This window comes from Stegodyphus dumicola, chromosome 3 (assembly GCF_044657685.1).
Source record: "Stegodyphus dumicola isolate Sdum_Otavi_A_Nest chromosome 3, ASM4465768v1".
Lineage (NCBI taxonomy): Eukaryota > Metazoa > Arthropoda > Arachnida > Araneae > Eresidae > Stegodyphus > Stegodyphus dumicola.
Window position 1 is genome coordinate 123,307,068 of NC_140770.1, and position 18,884 is coordinate 123,325,951.

General features: G+C 33.6%; 1 protein-coding gene across 3 annotated transcripts in view; it reads right to left on the minus strand.

The window, feature by feature from the left end:
* The window catches only part of LOC118182623 (zinc metalloproteinase-disintegrin-like jararhagin), a 162,261-nt gene that overhangs the window by 21,911 nt on the left and 121,466 nt on the right, over window positions 1-18,884 (minus strand). For 2 of the 3 annotated variants that reach the window (XM_085813273.1, XM_085813272.1), the window contains 5 exons: window positions 16,555-16,650; window positions 14,412-14,492; window positions 8,802-8,916; window positions 4,593-4,701; window positions 1,826-1,945 (listed from right to left, as the gene is read on the minus strand). In XM_085813273.1, coding sequence (XP_085669399.1) covers window positions 1,826-1,945; window positions 4,593-4,701; window positions 8,802-8,916; window positions 14,412-14,492; window positions 16,555-16,650 — 521 coding nt within the window. The remainder of the gene's footprint in view (window positions 1-1,825; window positions 1,946-4,592; window positions 4,702-8,801; window positions 8,917-14,411; window positions 14,493-16,554; window positions 16,651-18,884) is intronic. The other variant, XR_015040256.1, reaches the window with a different exon arrangement.

Below are 18,884 nucleotides of genomic sequence, written 5' to 3' on the forward strand. Positions count from 1 at the left end.
GAAAGGCGTGTAAAACTGTGCTTTAGTGTATTTTCTCTTTTAATATAGTATGCAGTTTTCAAACTCATCGTAGTCTGGGTTACAAAGTATTCTTCCGAAAGAAACGCAGTTCAAATAAATAAAATCAAGTTCTGGAAAATTGATATTAATAAATATATTTAAAATGCTCAGTTCGAAGAAATAAATAGAAAATTTTAAAACAATTATCTGAAGAGACAATGCAACACAAACAATTAAAATAAAAGTATAAAAATTTAAAAATTACCTAAAATAATAACTATGACGAAAAATATATATAAAGAAAACTATTAAAAAAAATAAACGCTGCACCTTTATTTACGCAGTTCGAATAGGTAAATAGAAATTTTTAAAACAGTTATTCGAAAAAAAAAAAAAAAAAAAGAAAAAGAAAAAAAAAAAAAAAAAAAAGTGCAACTTAAACAATTAAAATGAAATTCGAAAAAGAAAAAATTACTTAAAATAATAAGTTATAATTAAAAATATAATATAAAGAATATTATTTGGAAAAAAGGAACGATGGTGACTTTTTTTCCTCTCAAGGGAAAGGAAACTAGGTTGCCATATATTAAGAAGTTCGCCAAGTGAAGTATTCTTGGCGCAAACTGACAAAAAAGTGCCAACATAAATTTGTGAATTTCTCCGTAAATTTCGCTCCAAATTTTACAAAATTTCATATTTAGGTGTAATTTGAGTCGTAGAATCGAAATATGTAAAAAAAATGGTATGTTATTTCAGAAAAAGTCCGATTTTGTGTCAAAATACCTATGTTAGAATAGTGCTATATATAAATCTAATATATATCCTAAGTCGCGCTTTCGAGACACTAAGAACGCAATTTGAATTTTGTCAATCGGCCCACTAGATCGGGAGTTATAGGACTGTCCCAATTTTTTTTTTTTTTTTTTTTTTTGAGCAGTGTACATACCTTTATGATGGGGAACCATTATGAAGGTGTTTCCACAGAATGAACAGCAAATTAATGTAACCTGCGGTCAAGGCAGATGCCAGAGCATGTGCAACAGGTGCAGCCGCACAGGACGGCAGAATTTAGGGGCGACAAAATTGTAAAATTTAAGTAGTTACTGGGCGGCAGGTTCTAGGTATCGAAGTGATTGCACCAGGCGGCCAAAAGCCTAGCGCAGGCACTGCCGGTGGTGCAACTTTCCTAGAGGAATATGAATGTTTTAATAACAGTATTAGCTATAGCTTTTATCTTCCTCATACGACAATTTACCTTTATTTATAAGCGAAAATTTATCTTTCTATATATGTGTATACTGCACTGTTTAATACCTGAATTATAATTATTTATACTTCAGTGCAATCGTTCGATCTTGTTTTATAGACTTCGTGTTTACTTACCTGTTTCCTTAATAAGAGTAAAAACATTATTTTAGTTGCATAAATAAATGTTAGGTATAAAAATAGCTATGCAACAAATATAGTTAAATTACGAAGTAACATTTCATAAACTGAGCGTAATTAGCTTAATCTTTCTTATGCAAGATAGAATGGCTTAATTTTAGTAACATTAAAACCAAAATATTAGAATTTTAAAGGATAATAATTTAAGCACAAGTAGAGAAAAATATGTTTTGAAAAATGTTTACGGATAAAATATAATCTTCCTGTAGATAGGTCTACAGGAAGAATATTCAAACAGCTTAATTATTTTACCTTCCTTTGTTCTGTTATGAGTTATTAGACTTCTTAAATGAGGAATGAAATGGAACTCACATTATTATACTATAACACATATCATTAAAATTTACATTTTCATTTAAATATAATGAATAACTCTCACTTGCATTCATGTATCCTTCCTTGTGAATTCATTTTATGCACAACATATTCTATTGGGAGCGTCTCATCTGAAGTCGAAACTTCGCCCTTACTGCATTGTATCAAGCCACAAAGCGAGTTCCTAAATGGAGAAAAAATTAAATACATTTACTATTTAATATACCTATGTAATTCTGCAATAGGAGATTCATTCGTGTTATGAATTAATGTAGTTCACTGGAGCCAACTGCTTGGAGAGAATGTGTTACTATAAACATTCTCATGAGAGTTCATTGAAAATTCCTCGTCTGTTTCATTGAAATGCCTTGATAATTAGAATGGTAGCCAAATATTAACTGGCACTGCTAGTCAGCTTGAAATACTGCATAATGATTTATAGTAGAAAGCCTTAAAAGCATCCCTGACTTCAGCCTCAAGAGGGAAAAGTTAGGTTAGCATACTATGAGGAATGAGAAATGTGTTCACATCCTTTTTACTTCCTTGTACGAAGTCAAAAGGAAGTACTGTAATCGCGAAAAGTTTTAGGCCTCATATTTCAATGAAAATGAAAATATCCGTTTTGACCGCTATCGAATGCAACTTAAGGATGTTTTTGTATGACATCTGTACGTAAAGACAGAATAGTGGACACTCCCCACACAAAAAATATAAAACTGGTTTAAAATGAATTCATGTATCCTTCCTTGAAGAGAATTTTTCGTGGCGTATGTGCGTACGTTCTAATGTACGCACGTATCTCGCATAACTCAAAAATGAGTAGCCTCAGAACGTTGAAATTTTGTATATAGCTATAACAAGTATATGTGCACCGCGTATTTTGGTTGCAATCGGTCGCACCAAAAGTATATAAATATATTTATATATATCCGCTCTGTTACTCGGCTCAGTGAGCTCAGTTTCTTTATTCTTATATATGTTTGTAAATTGCGCATTTTTGGCTTTAAAAGTGATTGAATTATGTTGTTCTTATCTTCCGCTTAAGGTTTTTATGCCTTTACGAAATCTGCAAGCAATATTTATAGAATTATCAACGATTTAAAAGCTGTTAAAGTGCGACTAAGCCTAATTTTTAAATATCATGGCGGCCATGTTTGTTTACATTTGAAACAGCAGAATAGTGGGTTTGTTGCCAATGTAGAGAAATTAAGCTCACAACAACAAAGATAACACCTTCATTTATTATTGCGAATTAAATCGTGCTTAATCCATTCTGGAATGTTTTGGAGGAAATAAGTGTTTAAGATTTACTTCGTAATTTTTAATATAGGTATATTGAGTTTTAGGTTTCTTTGCCCTGTCGCGAAGTGAAAACTGAATTAATTGATTGAAAAGTACTGTAGTACTGTTATTGAATCATCTGTGGAAAACTGTTTCTTTTTTTTATTATTTTATTTGTTTAATTTCTTTTATACATCGTTTATATTTATTATAGTATTTGAACAGAACATGTGGCAACGATTAGATAATTCTTAAGATGCTATAAAATTTGTGCATTCTGAGTTATAAAATGAATGAAATGTAACGCTGTTAAGTAACCATAGCGCCAGAGTGCCGCTATGGTAAAGAAATGAAGTTTAAAGAGTGCATTTATTATGTTGTGGTTTATGAGCTATCGACGAAGTAGATTTGATTCAATCTAATAAGCTTAAATGAAATGCAAGAAAAAATGCATATAATTTAATATTCTGTTCAAGGAAGTCATGTAGTGTACACATCAAATTTTTTCTTTAACTAATCCTACATATTCTCGATGAACCTTCCCTTCGCGTCATGGCAAACATTTATTTTCTAATCTAGTTTGGCTTTAAAGGATACATTATAAGGTATTTCTCCTGTCTTCTTCGCATGCCTTCGTGTTATGGTGCTCTGCACGCTGGGCGTGTATCCAGAGGTCCGTGGTTCGATTCCCGGGGAAGACGTTGCTCATTTTTCGTCACTTCTGCTTCCAAATAACTTAATGTCTCTACAGTGGCGCCCAAGCTAAAAGGTTGGTGGATGATGATTCTCCACTCCCAGAATTTGGCAATCGAGTTCCCTAAAGCCCCAGTCGCCCTTTAAAAGGGGGAGTATATAAGGTATTTCTCCCGCCTTCTTCGCATGCCTTCGATGTGTGGTGGTCTGCACCCTAGACGCGTATTGTTGCAAGTAAAAGAAAGGCAATTTTTTAAAAAAAATTCGTGAGCAAGGCATCAGAAATCATAGTTTTCATAACAGTATAGAAAACTTGACAGCAAGATGGGAAAGGCATTATAGATAGTGTTGGTGATTACATTACCGACTAACTCCCATTGCTATACTTGTCAATTTACTTTAAATTTCACCTATGCAAAACAACAAGACCCTTGAAATGAATTTTCAATACAAAGCAAAAATTGGGGCTGTTTTTATTTTATTCTACTTCAAGAAGATACAAAGGTAAATAAGGTACGTACGCATTTAAAATTATGAGCTATTTAATACTAAGTCCTAATGGATGCAATGATAAATTTTTATCATTTTGCATATTATTATCCCATTACTACCAACCTGAAATTTAATTTTGAAGAAAAATTATACTAACTTTCATATTTATACTTGATATTTAATGTCGTTTTTATTTTTTCCTTGCTCAGATGTACATTAAAAGGTTAATATAGTTATTTAGGAATGAAGTCAGGTCATTAGAACAGCTGCCCGTTTCAAGACACTTTTATACTTGCTGTAGTTAATTTTTTTTTTTTTTCTAATTTAACACATGAAATTCAAGAAGTGTTTTTAAACCTACTTACTCTACTGTGCATTTATGAATCTGGTCATCGCTGTCCGATCCACAGTTGCCGTAAGGTGTTCCTAGGACATTGAGCCTTTTGAAACAGACTGAATCAGCAACATCTGCATCTAATATACAGTAATTCAAATTAGAATTGTGCAATCAATAATACTTATTTTGAGCATACGAAAATTTAAAAATATTTAGTTTGTATTATATTACTCTATACATAAAAGTATTTGCAGCAGTTTCAACTTCGCCATTATAAGCTTTATATAAGCATTAATGAATAATGGCATTCATTTATAAGAAGTTTGATTATATAATTGAATAAGAACAGTCATGAAAAAGCTTTACTGAACCAAGATGGCTTAAAGCAAGAAAGCAATTATCGCTAATTTAAAAGGAAAAATGCTTAAACGTTTTAGATCTTGAAGAGAATATCATATGCAGACATCTCTTGAAACCCAAAATAGAGGTAAAAGAAGTAATGAGATAATAATTATGTAGATCTTATGAACAGAAATAATATATGCACAATATAGCCCCAACCTTAAAACTGGAAAAAGAACGGCGTACAATGGATGACGTGAGACCACTTCACAACAGTGCTTCCTGATAAAAGTACGGGCATCTTTATGCAAATCTGCCACTATTCGAAAAGACAAAACCCTTCTTAATGGTGTTGCAGCATGAAAAGATGACCGCATCCTTATGAAGATCATTTTTGAACTTTCTCATAAACGTAGGCTCCTTTATCCCAGAACACAGCTATAGAAGTATGATTTTAATTTTTTAACATCTGTTGATAAGACAAACGAAAATCATAGCAAAAATTGCATAAAGGTGCCCTGACTTGAAGATGGCCATTGCCTTATCAAAGTTGCTTTCTTCAAATTCAATTTAATAAAGGCGCTCACGTTGGTACGAAATCGATCTTTCCAAGGATGTAGGCAACTTTCTGAAGGTTTGTGTTTTTTCGAAAAGTGACCGAATTACATGTGATAAAGTGTTCCGAAAAGCGACCAACACCAACTTTTTCAGAAAAGAGTACCATTTTGAAGGTATCCTGCTTGTGATAGAAACTGGGGCATCGGATATTGTTTAATGGGAAGTACAGAACCTATGATATAGGAAAAAAGAGGACGATCATCAACTAATTTCGTACCCAGGATGAGTGAAAAAGTGAAAAGGAAATTTCGATACTGTTTCACTGTTAGAATATCTATGGCTCACTTGCTCTAAAATTGAAGTCGAATTTGCTGTATAATGAAATTTATTGTATAATTTTTACAAAGGAGTATGCGAGGAATTCAAACAACCATTGAGGCAATTTGTTGATAAGCTTTTTCGTTTCTAGAGGAAATCGGTAGCAAAACTTTGCAAGCATCAAAGGAAAAATATCGCGCACATTCTTAAAAACAATCTAATGACTACTTTTGGCCCTTTTTATAACCATCATATAATCTAACGAGTTCTTTTGACGATAAAATATATTTTTGATATCAGCAGATAGATTGAACAAGTTTTTTTTAATCTTTGGCGGCTATTGTTTAACAACTGTATTTAAAATCGTATCAAAAAGGTTGTTGATTATTCTCTGAAGTCAGCCTATAAGAACTCTGCTAAATAATAAGACCAGTGACTTCTCTCAAACTAATTCTTTATTCTTATTTTAACAATCAACATCATGTTTCCATCGTACATCTGTTTCCGTGGTACATAAATCTAATGCATTTGCTCTTATTTATCCAAAGCTGACCCTGAGGTGAAAAAAAAATATCCCCCCCCCCACTCTCCCTTAGTCAAAAATAAATAAAATATAATAAATTAAATGTAGCACCTTTTCCAGAAACCGAAAGAGCTTTTAAGGTTGTCACAACTCTCGCAGGAAAGCAGTCATGGTTGATTGTATTGGCGGTGTTACTGCAGGTACAGGATAATGCATAAGTATTAGTAGTACTACATTTTATTATTATTATTATTGTAAACTTTGTTTACTAATTAAACTGGTCATAAGGTCTACCAATGGTCGAAAGGATAAATCACTAAAGCTTTGTTATTATACAGGCAAACGGTTTCCCTTCATGGGCGTTTTGTGGATTTTCACGTTTATCATGTAAATACGAACCAGTCCTTCGCAAATTACTCCATGGAAGGATCTACTTATTCATGCATATAGTAGCTCTCGTGTGCTTTGAGATAACTGATCAAGCAAAAGTTAGATTAGTCATGACCAAAGCAGGATTGCTGTAAAAAAGACGATATAGAATTCTATTGTTATCTAACTAAAAATCATAAGCTTTATTATTTATCTCCATCTGTGTTAATAAAATATGAAGAATCTATCCGCGTATTTGTCGCACTCTAGAAAGCCAGTGGAACTAAAAGCCACTAAATTTTGGACGCACTTAGTCTTGCTTTCTAACAGGAGCACTTCGAAACGCAAATTCTGAATTTCGAATCTGCTTTATATTTATTTTATGTTTTGAGCCAATTTAATGAATTTTTTATTAACAAATACAGCTGCTTGAAAACAATGTGTTTTCAGAGCCCAAAATAGAATACTTTGATCCTCCATGCGGTAGTGTTTTGCTAGTCGGCAAAACGTTAAGATATTCAATTTATCTTCCAAACTTAGTATTTTTTGATCCACAAAATAAGCAATTTAAAAGAAATAAATACAGTTGCTAATCATATATTGTTAATAATTTAACTGACTGATTTAAACAAAAATGCATTTAATTCATGATATGTGTAATTAATAATTTTTGTGAAATGCATTATTTAAGTTTGTAAGGATTATGTTAGTTTTATTAACAGTTAAACTCCTTTCCTGTCAAACTCTTAACTTCAACTTACTACTTCCAACCAGAACGCAGTTTTGGAATCACGTCTGAATACATAATGAGGAAGAGAGGTATTTAATCGTGAAGTTCTACTTGCTGAGTTAGAGAGAATCAGAGTTTCTGATTAGCGCGGGTTCGCCTTTTGGGCTACTCTCTCTCAAAGCTGTTATTACGCTCGGCCGTACTCAGGCCCTTGATAGCTTCGCAGTCAATTAGTGTTAAGGGACCAACTCGGTTAGAATCTTGATATCTTAGGCTATATCTCGTAGTTTAGATTAGTTTTAGTTTATTTCTTAGCCTCTTAAGTTCAAGCCCAAGTATCGGCTTTTATTGTACACTCCAAGAGAGTTCTGTTAAATCTTATTTGAATAATAAAGTGTTATTTACCCTTTCATCTTGTTGTTTCTTGTCACACGAACTTAAGCGATTATTCGCTAACTAGTTCTTAAGAATTGTCACTTTCTACAGTAACTGAGAAACACACTAGTGAGAATCTTACAAAATCATTAGTCAGTTCTTGTTATTGCATTTTGTAGATGTCTCAGCAGAACTTCAAAATACCAACTAGATATGTGAATCAGTTATAACAGAAAAGAATGATTCTAATTCATTACGCTCTTATCTCCACACATTCAAATTTCTTTAACGACAGCTCCTTTTTCGAGGCCTTTTACTTATTGTAATTTGGATTTTAGATATAATTGAGGTACCTCTTAGCGTTCAGTTTTGGCATGTGCAACTCGTGAGTTTATAAAACATTTTTTGTAGCATTTCATTTCAAAAACTGATTTTAAGTTTTGTGTATTTTTAATCAACAAAAAGAAATTTGAAGTGCATTTAAAAAATGATCATTTGCATCGATGACCTCATTACAAACTTCTTTGTTATGTGAGCAGTAGTAGTCATTTTTCCATCAGTGAGTGTTTTCCCCCCTTAATTCTGAAACTTTCTTTTTATGATATTTTATATGTCATATGGAAATAGTTTACTTTCTCTTCCACCTCCTTGCGATGAATGAGTATTTTGCTAAAGAAAATAAATAAAACGGAAGAATTCAGACACTGATACATAATTAAAATTTCATTGTTTTAAACAAAACACACTGGAAATACTTGGAATGATATAGAAGGCACTTGAAGGTTGATTAGGGATAATAATAACTGATAAATAAGGATGAAAGTATGCGTTATTGATCTGTTGTTTATTTAAATTATTTATCTAGAAAAAGATAAAAGAATAAGGATAGCATCGTTTTTGTTTCATAAGAACATGTGATGAAATTGATAATAACAAATGACTCACTTTCGAGAAGATAAAGAAGATAAGGTGAATTGATTCTGCGGTGATAAATAATATTTTATAATACATATAATTCTTACTTTGACCCCAGATTTCTTGACACTGTTCTTTTAAAACAGGGCAAGCTCCTTGAAAGCAATAACCATTGCCATCAGAACACATGGCTCCATTTTTCTTGTAAAGATCTTCAGGGCACTAAAACATATGTATGGTAAATTATTATCTGATCTAAACTCCTTGACGTTTTGCATATTACATAAATAGTAGCTATTTAATAGACAAAGGAAGTGTTCTAATTGCGCTCTTTCTTAAATTAAACAAATTCAAAGGATCATTGCTCTTCTTACAAGAGCAGTGTAAGAAATCTTTCCGAGTAAGACGCAGTTTATAATAAAACTTTGTCCAACATTCGTTTCAATTTTAAAACCTAACGTAAAACATAGATACTGAAATTATATTCTGCGGAGCTTTGATGTTCCAGGCCACTCCTCTAGGAGTTCTGCATGTTGAAATAAAAATTCCAAAGAATTTTTGAATACATAGGAACCATGAAACTAAACCTTTCAAATAATTAATAATATTTCTTTCTTCTGTTATTCTTACCTGAATTAGCATGAAGTAAACCGGTTTTAATGAATAAATTATAAATGAAATCATGGTTTTCTTTCCATTTTCCACATAAAGCGCAGATAACACTAATATGGATTCAATGAATTTTCAGTATTTATTTCTTTGATGAGCGTGATAAGATTTTCATTAAAAGTATATGGTTTCATGAATTTCACAAAAAAAGATGTTCAATAGTTTTCAGGTTTCCAGAGGTGAAAATCGTAGTTTTATGGGCTGTTTTCAGACCCTGCTGATTTGCTTAATATACCATTCACATACGTGAAAATTTTGTGAACATAATTTAAAAAATAATTTGGTAAATTATTTAAAAAATTTTAACTTAGTTTTTAAATAAATATTATTTATTCAGATTTCATTAAATCCCTGATCTCAGATTTTTTTCAACTAGATTACTCTAAAAAAATTCTTGAAGTGTCTTCTCATAAATGTAGAATGTTTAAAGAAAATAGAACAAACTTTATAGATGGAAGAACAGAACATTTTTTTTTTTCGTCATAGAGGGGGTGGTTGAAAATGAAAGAAAAGCGCTAGAAGGCGCTTTATAACTAAGCCAAAAAGTCTAAGAGCAAACTCGTAAATGTCACATAAAATACAAAAATAACTTTAATCATTAATAAATCCAATGTAAATGCGCAACCGACAACACACAACCGCGAGGATTGATTGGAGGATTTTCTCGAATACACCGTCCCCCTCGCATGTACCTGCAGTACCGACCGAAATTCTGGCCGTAGGTTCAGACCGATGCAAGCCTCATAATTGAGGATCAGAAATTTCCCTTAAAAAGGGAATTGTCATACAGCAGATTGGACAATCATGGAACCCTAGGAATGGAACTATCTTGTAGAATCCAGCGCCTGAAAGTTGACATCGACTTAGTTCCTTACTTCTTGTGGAAAATGGTCTGACGCTCTATTGTGCTGCAATACATAGGCCATTAAATGGTTGTCGGAGCATCTCCTAGCAATTCTGCTAAAAGCACTCTGCAGGAAAACGTGATTTCCACGTCGGGTCAGAAATTTCATAACGACTTTCTCGGATCAGCGAAACTTCGCACAACATCATGACCATGCATTATATTCACAACGTGTTAGTTAATGAGATATGGAGTGTCAAAGTGACATGAGGTGATCGAACCACACTTTTTTGAGTAAGACTAGATAGTAACAGTGAAAGCAGAATAATACATTGCTGTGCTACAGAAATTCAGAGAAGGTGCGTAAATCGAACCGACCTCTAGCTCAACAGTACGGAGCAAATGCCCATATGGCTAGGGACTGGACAGAAGTATTGAGAAGGATATTAACGGAACCTTTAATTTTACGATGTGCAGACATCGTGCGGTCATTTCGATCACATAATCTTCGGCCTAGTGTTTGGAACTTCTTTTGGAACTTGAATTCGTGATTCTTTCCTGCATAAAACCAAGAATGTATAACAGCAAACCATGTTCCTTAGCTGAACTAAAGGTTGTTATTTAAAGTAAGATAGCCTTCATGCCGAGAGAAATGCTACATAATGCTATGCGGAATCTTGCTGATCGACTTCCGCAGTGCATTGCCCCGAGGAGGGCAAGATTTGCAAAGCATTATTTTGAGAACCTAATATTGGTGTAATTTTTCTTTTTAATTTCTCCAGTAATGAGGTGCATTAACTTTTTCACAGCGAAGTCATCCGAAAAGCCCGAGCATTCAGACATCGGCAGGTCGCTTGAGAGTCTGAATCCACTTTCTACCTGATATTTTTCTCCATTAAGTTAGTGCACAGCTCATAGTTTCAGGAGTTTTTATATATGACATGCCAATCATTCTTTTGAAGCGACTAAAAGTAGCTCTGTTATTTGAGTGCACCTTCCCTCCCTTTTATTTAGCATCAACGTATAGCTATTTATGCTCGTAGTTGCAATCCTGTCTTAAAGGGAAACTGCACACAGTGGGTGAAACTGCACAAAGATCACCAAGAGAGAAGTACTCGTTTCACTTAAGTGAGGTTATTGTTAACGCTGTATTGTAACGCTATTTGAAACGGGGAAAGGAAATCCATTCCAACAAAAATTCATATATACGAGTGTTTCAGATATTTGAGAGAAACAGATTTTGGCCCCTACCGATAAGGAGGAACTTGAACTGTGAACATGAATATCAGTTCTATACATTTACTGTGTTCTTTCATTTTTAAAATCATCAATTTCTTATGCTTCATTCTATATAAAGGGCATTAAATAAACGAGCAATGATTTCTCAAACATATTTATCGTTATTATTTCGATATTTAACCAATGCGATACTATATTTACGTCAAAATTCTCGCAAAAGTTCTTAAATTATTTTTGGAATCATTTCCAAATTCTGTCCTACATGTCATTGTCATATTGAATCGTTGATAGCGCAATAGTTTCTTTAGCTCACTGGTGATAGGAAATCTTGTGGCATATTGTTACAGATATTTTGGAGACGTAGCTATATGATATGTTTCTTTGTCTTGTAATATTCACTGGACAAACAATTTACAAAACTTCAGCTAGAGCATAGCAATCGCATAAACAGCTCCAACTCGCTCCAACTTCCCTGTTATTGCACATCGGTCTTGCTTATTCACTTTGGAAATAATGGCATTCAGGTACTTTTTGATGCACAGTATCGCTCGGCGTTTATTAAATCTTTGATGATCATGAACGAGCTTACCTCGCATTCCAGTTACACACGGCAGTGAGCGCAAAGAAACAAGCTTGCATTACAAATTTACGACTGACACAGATATCGGCGCATTAAGGAAGAAAGAATAGCGTAATTTTCGCAATCGTCGAAGGATTAAAGTTGGTGCTCAATCTAATAACAGCTAGCTCGTACGTAAGGTGCAGTAAGGAACAATTAAAATTCAGTTCTTGTTATTTATTAAACTTTTTAATAATTTAGCTCAATTCCTTAAATTTACAAATAAGTAAATGTAATCAACATTTTGGTTGTACACGCTACCGTGGGTATCAAATAATTTCGAAAATATAGGAAGTCATAAAAAACTATAATTCTACAAAGTCATTCTGTCTCACGTAGAGAATGCTATGAGTTTGGTTTGGTTTAGTTGATTATGGCAAAATACATTAGTACTATTTTAACACTAAGGAAGAGATGGCTTCGTGGAGGTTTAAGTGAAACTGGTTTATGTACACGTTACGCATGGGGAAAACCACGGAAACGCCCATGCAGCCGACCCGTTCGCCAGGAATGGAACCCACGTCAGAAATACCAGTAGAATGCTATGGGAATTAGACAAGACAAACTCATCTAACTCTCATATGGTTCTTCTAACTATGAGAATTTTCTTACCATTCTGTGTTTAAAAAGTTCAAATATATTTGAAACTAAATAAATCCTTTGGGCAAGTTTATAGAGTAATTAGATTTATTTTGAAGCAGGAAACAGGAAAAATCAGCAGTTCCTTTTCCGGGATTAGAACTCTAAGCTTTCCAATACCAGCCAGACATGCTTCCGGCTACATCACAAAAGCACGCGGTAAGGAGAAAGAAAATTCTTTGCGTTCTTCCAGGGCGACTGCAAAGAATGGAATCGAGTAGCCGAATTCTAGCGGTGACAAACTAGCGTCCATCACAGTTCGTTTTTCCATGTTTGGGCTCTACTTTCAGAGTCATTTTGGTAAACTTATTCGGAGCACTAGAAATGGCTAATGCTCAGACCAGGATTCGAACCCTGGACTTCTCAGTGAGAGACGGACGTGCTTCCGATTACATCACAAAGGCACGCGGCAAAGAGGGAGAAAATCCCTTACAAGTTTCCATAGGATGTTTTTGTACGACTAAATATATTTTGAACTCTTGGACATATACTCTAAGAGAATTTTACTGTGGTGCGAATATCTGCATTTATTTTCGTGAATTTTAAAGCCATTGTCTAAGATTTCGTGAATGTCGAATAAATCTACGAATTTCAGACTTTTTTCATTTACTTTTTAAATTTCTGTTATAATTATTAGAGTACTTTTATATATATGAGTAAATTTTATTCCATACTTTCCATTAGAATTTTTGTAAAGCTAAAAAGCAATTCATTTCTAAAATCAAAAGTAAAATAACATCAACGTCTTAGCATTGATCACCTTCTGCCACTCTTTTAGCTCTATTTCTAGAGTCACCACATGAAGATTGCAGAAGATACCAATACCCATATTGAGTTATAACTGATTTATCGTTCTAAGCGCGATGTTATCAGTTCTGTTGAAATTCAGCCGTAAACTGGCGCATGGAAATATGGCATATCTATGATAGCTGGATTCCGAAGGACAGAAGCGATGTTGAGTAGAAGAAAGTTTTTTTTTTTTTTACCGTGAAGGAGTTTGCTGCTGTGATGTTGGAGCAGAAATCGTATTGCGTTGAATCTACCGGAATAATTATTTCATTCAGTCGTTCTCGCCTTTACGTTAAATCTTACTCCCTCCCATAACTCTTGAAAAGAAATATTTTAAATAAACAATTGCATTTTCTTGCTTAAGAAAGACAAACTTTATTTACTTACACGCTTAAGGAAAACAAAACATCATTCTAATCTTTCTTACTGTTGCCAAACTACAAAACAAAATTTCGCCTAAAAAAAAAAGATAAAAAAACAGCAATTTAATATTGTTAACAAATATAAATCATGGAGCTCATAACAAATCGGGTGAAATGATGTCACGAGAGACCCAAGTTCTATCCTGATAAATAGCAGAACAGAATATGAATGTTCCATTTCAACTTATGGCGCCATCTCTCGGCAAGAAACATCAAGATTAATAATATCAATTCTGATGACGTTCACCAACAAATAATTCTCTGGAACAAATCTAGATAGAATAGCAGACAAAGAGGATTATAGCAGTTACCATCGTTGACAGTATTTTCACTATTAAATGATTTCTAGTAGAACTTTTTAACTGTCTAGCACGGAAGATACGCAAACATATCTTCAATATGTTTGCAATATTATCTAGTTCTAGACAGTGTGGAAAACTGAAAGAAAAATAAGTGAAAAAATTTTATAAATGACATGTTTTAATAATATTTTTACCTCACCACTTTTTCCGTCACAGAATTCTGCAATATCGCACTCGCCTTTGGAAGACCGACATAAATGGTCCGGTGACAACAACTAAATGAAGAAATAATATCTTAGCATCATATAGAAGTAATGAATAATCATAAATAACTGTCATCAGTAATTTGTTAAATAGCGAAAAATTTAAGTTTGAAATAGGAGAAAATATTTAAAAAATTTATTTTGCAACAAATTAATTCAAAAATCTGTCATTCCATAGTATGTGTAAGAAAAGCATATCAATTTGATTTTAACATCTGGGGAAAAAAAATTCATCTTTAGATTAGAATTATTTCAGCAATAAAATTTACATATTTTCAAAGATCTGATGTAGGTCACTGTTTTTTCATGTAAATAAATAAAATAAAATAAAGAGTTTTGAGGTGCAGTATGATCCAGTAGCAAATATAAAAAATAGTTCAAGGAGCAAAATTTCAAAGCGATATATCTTTTTATTTTATTTTTTTTATTTTTTATTTTTTTATAATCTATAAACATTTTAAACATAGCTGATTTTTTTAATGGAAAAGTAACCTTTTTTAAAATTCAGAATATGTTTCGGCCAGAGTTCTCTGCCTGTTAGATATTATTTCGCAATGCGCAGATCGTATGCGCAGCTCGCACTTTGTTCTTGCATTCTTGCAAACGCTAATTGTAACTCTCTCGCTTTGCTTTGTGCCGTGTTATGTTCTAAAGTTGAAATCGCTAAAATAAAAGTTAAACTACAGTCCACTCGCAAAGATGTACTCTTATGTTTATTAATTTAAATTTAAGATTCCGCTACGCTACAGAATAGAATAACTGTATTCTTAAAGGAACAGTATTTAATGAAAATAACAATAAAGGACTTAATAGTGTACTAATTTTATTCATAGTTAACAGTATTGTAGTTTTATGTATAATTGAAACAACTGTGGAGTCAAAATCCTTTTTCTCTGCTTCGTGTTAAGTGGAAGAAAGAATTCAACAAGAAAGAGTCCCATTTTAGCATTTCATCAAATTCTGGATCTTCTTATTACGAAGGTTTCGTCTTCGCTATTCTGAGAAGACCGGCCTTCGGAGTTTTCTAAGAACAGAAAATGTTTGTGCTCGTCCGCTGTGCTATTCACCTAGGGAAAATCTTAAGTAGGTGCAGGGTTCTTACATACTGCTGCGTGCATACAAGTTCGTAATGGACTGAATGCACACAGACCCGATTGTAGCTTGATAAAACTTATTTTAGAAAAAGGTACATTTTACAGTTCTGGAACTTTCTACAAAACAACTTTTTCTCAGTATCACAGAGCACACTCAGTAGTTACAATTCAAACTACTAAGAACGTTAAACACAACGCAGGGCAAAGCACATCTAAAAACGCGAAGCTCCTACAGAGATCTCTCAATACTTCGAACCTACGCTGAACTAAACAACTGAGAAACTGATGCTTCTCTGGTCTTATATAACCCCCCCCAGCCACCGAGAAATATCTAGTACCTTCCCCTTCTCGAAATTACTGGAAGGCATACGAGAGTCGGATACTGTTACAGTTACAGTTACATATAGTGATCAATTACATTTATTCAATCACAATACCAAATACATTTTACAAGTATACAGGGATCGGACCAAAATGAAGTCAAATAGTCACCGCTTTTGGCTATTTTTCGCCAAATCTGACGACAAAAATTAATCGCCAAAACCATCGATAGCTTGGCGATAACTCGCCAGTTTAGCGAGATAGCAATTTACTCAATGACTTGCCTAAGATTAAATAGACTTGCCTCCCTGTAATCGTACTTTTCCGGCAGAGCATTGTCTCTTTCAAACATTTGATGTTATACTATAAAAAAAAAAAAAAAAAAAAAAAAAAAAAAAAAAAAATTGCTACAGTTTCACATATAATTTCACTAAAGTTATTTACATATATACAAAATCCGTAACAATACTTATGCACCCCCTGAGCATAGATTTCAATGACTGCAGTAAACGATCTCGTGTAACCTTCATTTTAAATGAAATATGAATTACTATTCAATTAGCATCAGTAAGTAATCTGCTACCACCTTCAGCCAGCATCTCAGTTATCTCAGCTATAATAATTTGTTAAATAGGGAAATAAATTTGGAAAGTGCTTACTTTGCATTTCCTACAACATGGTCCTGATGAGCACTGTGCATGCTTGATCAGTTTGCAGGTCATTGGATCACAACAAGGGTTCTCTGTAGCACATTCCTGGAAAAAATTGCAATTCAGAAACATTCAGATTTATTGCAGTGCACATAAATTCCCTATAAAATTTTGTTCATGTCGTTAATGCTCCCCCAAACGAAGACATAATATGACATAATATACATCTGTATTCTAATTAACTTAATATGTTTCACAAACTATAATCAATCAACAAATGGACTGTATTCCTACACTTTTATTAAATTACACTTGTCAGCGATGCAAAATAATTGATACAAAATAAGCGAGCCATTCTACATGGCTGTCACAAACACAATTCTATCAATCAATTATCTTGTTGCCACACATAAAGTTCAAAACTAAAGAAAGAAAAGCAAAAGGAATTTACGCTGTTTGCAACAATAAAATGAAGCAAACGATACTCACATAAACATCCTGGCCCTCGTTGAAATCCCAGGGGATTTCAACAGTTGGAGCATTTTGAAACTTCTTAGTCTGTAATAAAGATAAACATAAGAAAAATAATACAAAATATTATATGCGAAGCAGTTCATAGTTTTTTAGTCTGAATAGGAAGAGGACACAATTTCACGATTGGTCGTTTTATGACACCATGACCAGTTTTAATACTAGCAACTCTGACTCTTTGATCTGAGCCCGGATGAACAGCAATTATTCTCCCTAACCTCCATTTAAGAGGCGGAAGGTTGTCTTCTTTGATGAGGACTAAGTCATTGACTTCTAAATTGTTTTGACTTTTTTGCCATTTAGGTCTTTGTTGAAGCTGAGACAGGTATTCTCGACTCCATCTTTTCCAGAAGTGCTGAAAAATAAACTGTCTCACATGCCATCTGTCAATGTGATTGAAGGAACTATAATTTAGGTCTGGTTCAGGTATGGCAGTTAAAGACGTTCCTATTAGGAAATGACCAGGTGTTAATGCAGTTAAATCATTTGGATCAGCCGATGTTGGACACAATGGCCTAGAGTTGAGACAAGCCTCAACCTGCGCTATCAAGGTCTGAAATTCCTGATAGGTCAGCACAGTATCACCAACAGTCCTTTTTAGATGTAATTTCATTGACTTTACTGCCGATTCCCATAGTCCACCAAAATGGGGAGATGATGGCGGGTTGAATATCCATTTTATTTCCTCTAAAGACAAAAATTTGTGAATTTCTTGATTTTGCTTACATTGCAAAAAACATTTTCTGATTTCTTTGTCTGCACCTTTAAAGTTAGTACCGCAGTCACTATAAATCTCAAATGGTTTCCCTCTTCTCGCAATAAATCGTTTCAATGCACTTAAAAATGCCTTTGTTGACAAATCTTCTACCACTTCAAGATGTACTGCCTTGATTACAAAACACACAAATAAGCATACGTAATATTTAAATGATTTTTGTCCACGTCCTGCACGATGTTTAATCATGAACGGTCCAGAAAAATCTATTCCAGTTCGATGAAATGGTCGTGATTGTGTTACTCTAGATTCCGGTAGATCAGCCATTATTTGACTTGCAGTTTTAGCTCTAAGTTTACAACACGTAATACAAGATTTCACTACTTTTCGGATAGCAGATCTAGCAGCTATGATCCAAAATTGCTGTCTAATTAAAGATAGAAGAAGTTCCGGTGCTGCATGCAGATATTTGACATGAAAGTGTCTAATTATGATTTCTGTCAGATTGTGTTTTGAAGGTAATAAGATTGGATGTTTTTCATTTTCTGATAGTTGCGCATTTTTCAGTCTTCCTCCTACACGTAACACTTTGTTGTCATCTAAAATTGGACACAAGCTAAGGAGGTTGCTGTTTGTAGGTAAGTCCTTTCCCAACTCCAAACATTGAATTTCTTTAAAAAAGTGAAATCGCTGTATTATTCGGACAATACAGAAAGTTGCAGCTCGAATTTCATTACTAGATAAAAAAGACGTATTTCTTTCTAGATATGCTACTTTAGAATTCGATATGAATCTTAATATACAAGCAAATATGCGTTGTAACTTTGGAAATGAAGATATATTTGATATAATAGAAAGTTCCTGTACAGGTTCAGAAACTACAAATGAGACTGTTTTACGTGCATCTGGTAATGCCTTTTCATCTATAAGAATATTTTTAGACAAGGCAATCTCACTGCACTTTAACCAAGAAGGACCATTCCACCACAATTGATGAGATAATAGTTCTGCAGGAAATAATCCACGTGAAGCACAATCAGCTGGATTTTCCTTTCCATCAACATGACTCCAGTTCTCAGGTGGTAAGATGGAT